Source organism: Atta colombica, unplaced genomic scaffold (genome assembly GCF_001594045.1).
Source record: "Atta colombica isolate Treedump-2 unplaced genomic scaffold, Acol1.0 scaffold52, whole genome shotgun sequence".
Lineage (NCBI taxonomy): Eukaryota > Metazoa > Arthropoda > Insecta > Hymenoptera > Formicidae > Atta > Atta colombica.
This window is the reverse complement of record NW_017259542.1, coordinates 184,851-196,319: the sequence shown is the minus strand read 5'-3', so window position 1 is coordinate 196,319 and position 11,469 is coordinate 184,851. Positions and strand designations below refer to the sequence as shown.

General features: G+C 31.4%; 1 protein-coding gene across 3 annotated transcripts in view; it reads left to right on the top strand.

The window, feature by feature from the left end:
- LOC108691792 (low density lipoprotein receptor adapter protein 1-like) overlaps positions 1-11,469 on the top strand; it is a 69,844-nt gene that overhangs the window by 18,733 nt on the left and 39,642 nt on the right. Inside the window, exons 1-2 of one of the 3 annotated variants that reach the window (XM_018199703.1) lie at positions 6,794-6,838; positions 8,740-8,866. The exons of 1 other annotated variant lie outside the window; for it this stretch is intronic. In XM_018199703.1, coding sequence (XP_018055192.1) covers positions 8,833-8,866 — 34 coding nt within the window. In that variant the 5' untranslated portion in view covers positions 6,794-6,838; positions 8,740-8,832. Of the gene's footprint in view, positions 1-6,469; positions 6,839-8,739; positions 8,867-11,469 lie in introns of those variants that run through there. One more of the 3 variants, XM_018199701.1, reaches the window with a different exon arrangement.

Here is an 11,469-nt window from a genome sequence, read left to right as displayed (position 1 = left end):
CTTTTTGAATTTATTATTTATAAATAATATTTATGTATTCTAATATACAATGCAGAGATTCTTTTAATCGTATATCTTTTAACTCTCTTTGAACGCTGGATTTTTATAAAGATTTATAAAAATTATAAATACAAATATTCAAGTAACATAACTTTTTACAATAACGCTATCAATGTTTTAAATAAAAATAAATATTTATATATGTACAGCTCTGAAGTTGAGTTAAATATTTATATACAATATCACAAAAATTTGAGATTATTATTCCTATTATACTCGAAGTCAATCGAACAATTATGTCGACACGCTATCAATCTCTGTCGACTTCATGCTGTACCACTTTATATCCGATACAGAGTGATTTACTACGATTTTTTATGCAATGACGATGCTCGATTTACGCTGACGAAATTGCGCGAGATAATATCCGATATCGTACGTTAGTCACATAATCGAGATCTTCTCAAGCAGTATAATTCATGGAAAAAGCTGTTACAAGATGTGAATTTAATTAATTCAGCATGCAATTGTGCGCTTCCTTTTCTTTTTATAAAAGCCACAATTTTGATAAAAACTCGTATAAAACATCCAAGCCGATACGCTTACTATGCGCAATCGAAGTTCATTAAAGTACCGTGCTCTCCAATAAATGCGAGTCACGCTTTTTGCTGATTACACTTCATTTTTTTTCAATTGTATTTTTACTCGTGGCTGTTATTATTTGAGCGACTATACGTAATATCTCGCATCCAAGTGCTGTAACTTTCTTGCAGCATAATAAATGAAGAAGAATTAAATTTTTAAAGGATTCATCAACAGTATGTTATAATCTTTCCGTGCACATATTAAATGAAATAGTAAGATACTAATCATAATAAAAAAGATATTCATTTAATGGTTTTGAATATTCTATATCTCTACAGCGCATGATATTGTGGACATGAGTTATCAGGTTTATACGCGTCATATATAATAAATCAATATCTTGAAACTCGAACGGTCAATGTTATTGAATAAGAAGGTGATATGATAAATGAAATATTAGAGATCAGAATAAATTGAGTCCATTCGTGAGATTTTCTTTCGGTGCTACTTTGGATACTATTTTATTTTAGATATCCTTTCACATTTAAAACAACTTTAAATTTAATATAATTATATATATATATATATATTAGGTGTACAACTTTGCTTCCGCCGTTTTTTTCCTGAAATTCGAGGCTTTATTGTAAAAAACTGGTTATACATTTATGATTCAAAGTATTGTCCATCGCTGGCCATTACTTTCTCCCATCTTTCGGGTAGCATACGAATCCCGCGTCGAAAAAACTGGTCATCTTTTGAGGCTATCCACGAATTGATTGAATTTTTTACTTCTTCATAAGACCGGAAATGCTGGTCAGCCAGGCCGTGTGCCATTGATCGAAACAAGTGATAGTCAGAGGAAGCAACGTCTGGAGAATACGGCGGGTGGGGTACGACTTCCCATTTCAACGTTTCCAAGTATGTCTTGACCACTTTCGCAACATGGGGGCGAGCATTGTCATGCTGCAAAATCACTTAATCGTGTCTCTCGTTGTATTGCGGCCGTTTGTCTTTCAATGCTCGGCTCAAACGCATCAATTGCGTTCGATACCGATCGCCTGTGATTGTTTCAGTCGATTTTAACAGTTCATAATACACTACGTCGAGCTGGTCCCACCAAATACAGAGCATGACCTTGGACGTCAAAATCACCGTTCTTGAAGCGTTGAAACCATTCACGACACGTTCTTTCACTAATAGCGGCCTCACCAGAAGTATTTGAGAACATTCGATGAGCCTCAGCCGCAGATTTCTTCATATTGAAGCAAAAAATTAAAACCTCCCGCAAATGACGAGAATTTGGTTGGCTTGTAAACTGACATTTTCAATCGAGAATGACTTTATGATGCAGACACAAATCGACTAATGTTTCTATGGGGTTATGTTGACAGATGCCCAAGTTTATTGTATGACGTCTATGATCTATTTATTTCGCCCACCACTTACCGCTAAAGCCATCTATAGGAAAACGGCGGAAGCAAAGTTGTACACCTAATATATATATATATATATATATATATATAACGATTTTAATTCATTATGGCTTTGAATTAGCAGCAGGCAGAAAATATTTATTTACTATAGGTTAAATTAGTCATTAAAACAAATGTTTGATTTTAATTCATTTTTTCTCAATGTATATATCCCATTTGCGCTGGTTAATGCGTTTTCTGATCACTGTTTGTGCGTGGAATTACAGAACAATGCTTTGTTCGTATTTTGCATAAGAAGAGATTCGGAATTACAAAGCAAACCCAAGTCACGTATAATACCGTATAATCGAGATTTAATGGAATTCGTATTGCGTACAGCCGATGACCGTACGCAACGACCGTATCGAACCTGGTACGTGTACATTGTACGCACGCGTGTATCACACGTGTGCTTGTCGAGCGTGTCGAACTTGAGCTTGACTCGATGTCAACGATGTCAGATATGTCGTGACAGAGTAATGGAATAATGGCTAGAGAAAAGATACTGCGATTAATAATTATCTATGATTATTCTAGAATGAATGTGACATTGCATAACATGTAACGCGGAATAAATATTATACGATTTAGTGCTATTTTCATACGAATTAATTGAAAAAGGAAAATAGAAAAATAAAAATAAATAAAAGAATAAAAAAGGTACAAATGTTTAATCTTTTTCTAATATTTTAGGAGATTTGAAATGTACAACATGATAAATGACTATAAATATGTACAAAAATAAATATATTTACATATATTATCTATAAATTGAAAGAATTTACTTTGACGGCATATTAATAAAATAATATTAAATTTATGCAAGCAAGTATTTTATAATTTTGAAATTTTATATAATTTGATTTAATATTGTTTTTGCAGCTTTAATTAAATGATTTTGTTGAATAGTTGCGAGTGTGCTGATTTTTTTTCAATTATACATTTAATTAATTCTCTATCAACATGATTAAATTTATTAAACCATTTATTATCGTTAAAGGGAGAATGATAAAATTACTTTAGAATTTTAATGGAACTAATTTTAATGGAACTAATTAACGGAACTAAGGTATTATATAAAATAGTATATTTTTTTAGATTGCCAAGAAAATATATTGAAGTATTGAAATATTTTCTTATAGTAAAATTCTATGTTTTATTCTTTATGTTTCTCCAGAATAAAAATATCAAAACTCATGTATAAAGTTCAGTTAGGAAACCGTTTAATTACGTATATCTCGCCATACGAATTTACGACATGTCACGAGAAACGTCATTCGATTCCGCCAAACAAGCTCGACGAGTATTGTCAAACACAGAATTCCTGTCGATCCCAGCTGCATCGGGAAAAGAGCGAAAGGATGGAGTACCGATCGATGGATGGAATGACGAAGAAGAAATGTGGAAGGTGTGAAGACAGCAGCTGTGACGTTCGATGTCAGCTTTTTTGCGAAAGTCTTTGTAGATCGTCCGTTATCCTGAAAACACCATACGTCGCATTTTAATGAAAAATATTCGCCATCGCTCGATTTCAGAATCAGCTCAGCGATTTCTGCATTTCGATATTTTTTGTAGTGGATAAAAAAACAAGTGAATAAATTACGCATCCTTTTTGCATTTTAACTGTTTCAGTGAAATTATTTTTTGCTACTATATACAGGATATTTTAAATGAAGTAGTAAAGTATTTGTACATGGACTTTCTTTTATTAATTTAAATTGAATTTCTCAGCAAAAGTATCGAGAAAGTTATTCAAGTAGAATAATAAGTCACTATAACGTTAAAATAAGGAGTAAATGATTGAAAAATGATTTTTAATAATTATTTTTGTGCATTTTGACATCACTTTAATGTCATGCTGACTTATGTTCAGTATGACCTGTCGCAAGTTTTTTCACTTGTAATTAACTACAGAGATCAATTTCAGAGATCAAGTTGCATCGAAATTTGAACACTCGAGCAATCGAAAATTATAGATACTTTTTTTCAATTGCTAATTTATTCTACGGCGACGGCGAAAGAGGATCGATCGAATCATGATGTGGAAGAGAAAAGAAATACGTGTAAGATCGAGCACAATTTTGCGACGTGTCCGAACGTACAAAAACTCGCAACTCAACTAAGCCTGTCTCTCTAAGAACGTTCGTGCCAGTTTCTCTCGTCAATCATCTTTCACAGGTCTCGCCACAGCAGCTCATTCCTGATCCGAAATTTCTTTTGCGTCGCGAATTTTTATACCAACGGTCTGTATTTCAATCGATTTAGTAGATAATTTTTCAAGGGGATGTCCAAAAAACTACTTTCTTTTTTAAGATGTACAGTAACATATTAGCTTTCTGAGTGAATATGTATATTTTATTTAATAACGTATTTTTATTTAAATGAAATTTTCTATTAGTACAAAAATTAATAATATTTTTTTCCTATTTAATAACACAATTTTCATATATTTTATTTTTATATTTATGTAACACAATCTTTATTTTTTAATTTTTAAATTTCTTTCCTCTAAAAATACTATTTATTGAGAATATTAATTACCATTATATCAGTTTAATATTTTTTTTGATATTTTTCATTTCCACCATTTGATCCTCACAATCAGTCACGCTGGTCTCACGGCGATAGATGAATCTTTTATTCGTTCTGTATTCTTTTTCTTCATTTTTAAATGAATTGTAGTTTTATCCAGTGTACGATTATCTCATGGTGATCAATTTTCACTGATGCGTTAAGTTCAATTCGTAATCCGATGCGACCGATAGATAATTTACTAAGTCGGAGGACAGTTGTTTTTCTCAATTCTCCTCGATTGATTGGCAATTTCGTCGAGCGCACGTGAAATCGATTCGAGCCGCCGTCGTCTAAAGTCAATCGCGTGCTAACGAACGCATAACGACCCTCGATAATCGAATAGATCTCTGATACTCGTATTTTCTACCCGAAAACCTGATAAATTTTCGGGTTTGGCCGGGAATTTCGGACTCGATGTTCCGATTCGAACGCCTATACTCCATAACTTTGGGTTAACTTAAGGTTTTCGATTACGGAGAAATTCACCAAATCAGTTTCCCTGATTAATTTCGTTTTCCTGACAATTCCAACATTATTCAAGCTTAATCGCATTCGGGGCAAAATCGACAGGAAAACCCGATATCAACTGACTCCGCATTTTATACTTTATGAGTTGGAAGAAATTAATATTGACTTTTTATTACAGTTTTAAATTTTCTTGAACTCGCACACTGTTACAATCTTATATTTTAAAATATTTTTTGTAATTTAGATCACATATTATATGATATTATATGTTATTATATGATGTCAATTACTTTTGTGTTGTGCAGAAATAGGTATGTATTTTCCCGAGGAAAAAGGAATGATAACACATTTTAATGTGCCTGTGGAAATGCAAAAACGGAAGCAAAATTAAATTGACTGGGCGGGGTCGTTATTTGCCACGAGATTATCGAACGAAGTTTAGTTTCTATAAGTTTAGGGCGGGCATCTCCCATGAAATTAGGTGGTGAGACTCTCGTTCCGTGCTTCTGGAGCGTGCCCGAGCAACGCATCAATTTCTTGGCAACTATGTCGTTGGCGGAGATGAATACCAAATTGCTCCGCAAGCCCATCCGACGACAGTCACTTCAACGATGTTTAATCCGATATTAAGTTTGTCCTTTATGTTTAATATTGTCTGAAATTTAATATCGTCTGAAATTTAATATTGTCGCAAAATTTTTAATACACCAACTTTGTCACAATTTCTATTCATTTGTGTTTCACATCACATTAGAATTTTTTTTTCGTTTTTTTTTTGCGATTTGAATGGTATATACGAACTTATAGTTTCTCGAATAAAAAAAAAACAAATATTATTCTTGATGTTTTTCTCCCCTGTATTTTTTTCCGCGAAGTTTTAGTGAACTATCGAGAATTTTTTTTCATTCTTATTTTTATTGCACACAATCGATAAATTTTATCTCGATAAATGAAATTTATGCTTATACTCTTAAAAATTTTTATTTTTATTTTTATTACTTCGAAATCTTGATTTTAGCGTTTAAAGCTTTTTTGAGTCTTCTCTTTAGTCCAAAATTTCTCTTCTGATGCGAAATTCATGGATCCACAATTTTTCCATTTTTACTCCAAAATTGGTCCAAAATGTCGATGTCATGAGTTCGCGCGGAACAATAATTTTTATATTTTTAGTATAGGATCCGGTTCGGAAGCGGAACCGGAATCCGGGCTGCTGATGAGAGAGAGAGAGAGAGAGAGAGAGAGAGAGAGAGAGAGAGAGAGAGGAGAGGGGGGAGGGACGGGACAAGGACGGCCTGGGATGCGCATGTTCGCTCGCGAGGGCGAAGCGGCGCTATAAACCGTTCTGGACGGTTCATATCGCGGCGCGCTGCCACCGCGGCAACACGTTCTCGTGGGTGCTCCCGGGGAGATTTTGTGCCGAACGAACAGCTGTTGCCCATCGTTTCTTCTCGATATTTATTTCATAGCTTTCTAAAAAGAGCCAGAGTTACGCGGCATCGATGAAGGCTGATCATTCATGAGAACGATTAAATCGTTTGATTTCGGATTTATATGTCCTGGACGGGCGCGAAACTGGCATCAAGATTTGTGAGTGAGAGGCGAACTCTCGAACGAGAAAAAGCTGGCGAGGCAGATCGTGACAAGGGGAAAGATTTCGGAGCTGCTGGAATTGCTTGTGCTGCGCTGGGCCAGAATGTCGTTCTTCAGGGGTTTGTGGAAGAGCAGTTCGAAGCACAAGAGTAAGTTGAGTTTGGTTGGTTGAAAGGGCAAGTTAGAGAAGGGAATACATTAGGGAATTCTTGAATTCCATAGATAAATGAATTTTTCAACGTGATTTTAATCTAATTATAAATGATTGAAAATAAAATATTGGTGAAGAGAGGGAGAGGAATGTCAATGATGTCTTTCAAAGATTCTCAATAATATTCTGAGATTTTATTATCATATGTCTATATTCTGTTATTGTCATTATATCTGTTATATTATGTTAATTTTTGCAAGAAAAATGTGACGACCTAGTGACTCGTTAAAAAAATTTTCAGATAGTGTTATTCTTCTATTATCGATTTAGAAATTGGATAAGTTTTTTAATCAAAAATTTTAGCGGAATAATTAAGTTTAAGGAGAATAATTAAGTTTAATTTTTAAAATGATACTTTTAGAAGCAAACTTTAATATTATATCGCTGCTTATTTGCGACTGAATACGAGCGTTAATTGTGAAATGTGAAATTTATCGCATAATTACATTTAGCAATAAAAACGAAATATAAACATAAATTGATTGATTTAAGTGGAGTATGAATATCAATACATTGGAGCAATGTAGTAAATATAATTTATTAAAATTGATTTCTAACGACTTTTGAAATACAATTCAATGTGCCTTGAGCTAATATTTACTAATCGTTTATTAGGGAAGATTAAATTGCATGTAGCTGCGCTGTTTATATTTATTTTGTCTAGCTTTAGTTTTTTTATATTTATCTATATATATAGTAAAGAAGAATATATCACACGTTTACTTATATAATTTTTTCACTTAAAAATTAAAATTAGAAGAATAAAATTGGCTGAAAAATTATGAACTTTGAGTTATTGAATCTTAATTGAAGTGTTATTTTACAATATTATAATTATCAAAATATTGATAATCAAATAATTTTGTACGTTATTGAATTATTTTATATATTTTATATTAAAAAATTGAAACTCTGAATAAATTCCTGACAGTAATTAGTCTATTTGTATTTTTTGACAGATAAAATTATTTATAGAGTTTTATTTATAGAGTTTTTAAATAAATAGAAATAACGATAGAGAAGCAAAGCTTATTATGCTAAACATATTGCATGAATCTTTACATACAGTACATAAAAATATTTTTTTGAAATTGAAATATTACATCTTGAAATAATGATATAACTTTTTATATGATAATGTTCGATTTATAAAGTATTAAAAATTCTGTTGACGATACATATGGATTGTCTACATACAATTGTGCCTATTTAATCTTTGCTATTCATTGATTATTCATGGAGAGAAATTATTTATTGCTTGAATTTTTACTTCGTCATATTCATAAAAATTTATATTTTCAATTTTTTTATCAACTGTAAAAAAATCTTAGATAATTAATAAAATTTCGGAAAGAAAAACGTTAAGATTTGATTGATAAAATTAACTATCAATAACTATGTTATTTTGTAATTTGTAATTATGAAACGATTAAAGGCTGATAGTATTTTATTTAAAAAAAAAAAATAATAATAATAATAAAATTATGTCATAAACGCACAAATATAGATAAAGAAAAAATCACGTATACACAAAAGATATATTATATTTGTGTGTGTGTGTGTGTGTGTGTGTGTGTGTGTGTGTGTGTGTGTGTGTGTGTGTGTGTGTGTGTGTGCAGAGCTAATTAAAGTGTTACATTTTAACAATTTTGATTGCGGAAAACATAAGGAAAATTCTCGGAAAGTGTAATTAAAGTGATAAATCTGGTAATAATAAAATTAGATGGTCGTTGGTTTCACCTGTTCCATCGGTGGTTTAATTTATTAGCATCTTGCTAATCTTTTAGAGTAAAAATCTCGTAATAAAGATTTCACGAATTTTCCTTCCTTTTCTGGTAGATCCATATGCTCTATCTTCCGAAAAATTAAATGAAACCACACTGTGCTGCCACGATGATATTGGCAACATGACTGGCTCGTCCTCTGTAAGCGATGTTTCCAGCTGGGAAAACTTCCAAAATGACGGGTGAAGTATGAATATTGTAGCGTATCGTGTGTTGCGCACAAAGAGAACTAGCTTGATTAATTGAAGAGATCCCTCGGGAAAATGTTTCACGTGACGCAGATGCCGCGTTTTAATGAAAAAACCCGTAAAACATAATAGCAGCGATTTGTATTGAATTTTAAAATAAAAATTGAAGTATACACGTAATATGTTATATGTAATAAAAAAAACTTTACTTTCGTCAAACAAATAATTTTTTAGCGTATATCAAATTTGTTTAAAAAATAAAAATTATACTACTTTTTTTATTTCATTAAATTGGGATATATGTATACCCGCTGTTTTTCTGAAATACATCATTCATTCAACTTGTCAAAAATTAACATTATCAAAAAGAGAGATACCTAGTACGAGATATTCACATGAATATTGCAACGCTTCATATTATTTGTGAAGCGTATTAATTATGAATTAAAAGTTTCCAACCGGATATATTTTGTTTCTATTGTTCATTGCAATATGCTGGTTTTGATTAAAAAGATATTACGCTGTCCGACAAAATCTATGGAATTTTAAAAATAAAATATTTGTATAAATATTAGAGTATATCGTATTTCAAAGTGTGCATTCATTATAAAACCAAGATATAAAATGAATATTTAGTATTGATTATTTTTCCATGAAATATATTGTTTTACAAAAGCTTGGTTTATTTATCTGCAACAACAAATTTCACATTGTTCGATAACAAGAAACGATATACAAATAACGGTATTGTTTAAATTTGTATTTGCGTATTTATTTGTATTCACACGTATATAAATACACACAAGTTATAATAATACGTAATATGATATAATAATATCTACATGTAACATAAAACAGGCAAAAAAGGATATAAAAATAACTTCTATAGAATAATTAAGAGTTAAAAACTTTTATTTTCTTATTAATTAACAAAATTATAACAATAGAATTAAAAGCTAGATAGAAGCTGTATTAGATTTATTTACGCGTGTGTATTTCGGTTTATGTACTTCTTGTTTATCTTATTTATTTTTATTTTACGATATTTTTTATTTTTTACGATTTACTCTTTTACGTTTCCTCTTATTTCACTATTTTGCTAATTTTATTATCGAGATGGACTCGTATGGCATTCACGTTCATTAAGATCATCATAACCGCACGTTTATCGAAACGATCGAACGCACGGCAATTTTGCAATTTCCCGAGAGCTCGCTCGGCAAGATTAACGGCGACTATGCGCGGCTGCGAAATGTCGGGAAGTGATAACAGAGAACCGCGGCGCTATAACAGCGCTAGTAGCAACGCAGCGGCGCAGTTAACGCGATTATTCGCAATAAGCGCCGTAATAGAGCTACCTTCAAGATTATGGTAATGCATGTGCCGACTCACGTTATATGTACAACCGTAACGCGACCTCCCTTCGTATATTGATAATTGATCACATATCATTTGCATAAATCCATGGACGGAGATCGTGACTCGATATTGGCGATCGAAAAGAATGCAGCGCAAAAGTCAAAGTCAATCGATTCAATCACCGAGGTTATCGCTATTTGAAATACAACACTTTAATGTCAAAAATAATAATAATTATTATTATTAAGTATTAATTAATTATTATTAATTATTAATTGTATATTAATAATATAATTAATTATTAATTTAATTTTATTACATGTGAATTATATTCCTTTGCAAATAGAACGCGAAAATTTCAATTGTTTCGCGAAAAATTACAATATATTCTCTGCTCAACTTACAATAAATGTTTATGTAACTACGTGTATAAGTTATTTTTTTAAACAAGCTTTAATGTTAAAAAGAGCCTTCTCAAATTATTATTGTACATTTTGGCATATTTTTATAGAGTTAGGCTTCAAATATTTTTACCACAATTGCTACTACAAATGTAATTGTTTTATCAACATTAACAAATAATGATTTCAGTTTCTTGTTGTAATACTAACTGCGAGATTTCCTTCGGGAAGGACTGTCTCGTCGCGCTTCATGTACAGCAACTGCACCTTCGAAGCCATTTCTGTCATAGTTATCGAAATATTGAACTGACGCAATCCGCATTGTGTTAGCAAATACGTCCGTTTAGAGCTGCTGTATTTAGCCGTGAAATATCTCCGTGTATCAAATTAGCGTCAGAAAAGATTTTTCATACATCTCTATTTTATTGGATTATTTTTTATAGATTTAACTTTATCACTAATTAAATATTCACAATTAAGATATCGATGGTGCTCTTAAAAACCTTAATGCTGGCTTATATTGTTTGTATAAATGACTAGTCAATTTAATATTAAATGAGAGTAATTAGTTATCTATTGTTGTTTACTAAATAATACTTAATATTAAATTGACCAGTATTAGATTTTCTGCAAGGGTATTATCTTCGTATAATAATTTTTCTATTTCCTACGTAGATTTTGGATCAAACGTTTATCACTTTTATTGATAAATGCACACATATATAAGTTACCATATGCTATAGAAAAATAAATGCGCGCATTTATCAATAAAAGTGAAGTGTGAATCGGTTCATAATATATGTATATTCGCTTCAATATATAAAAATATATATATAT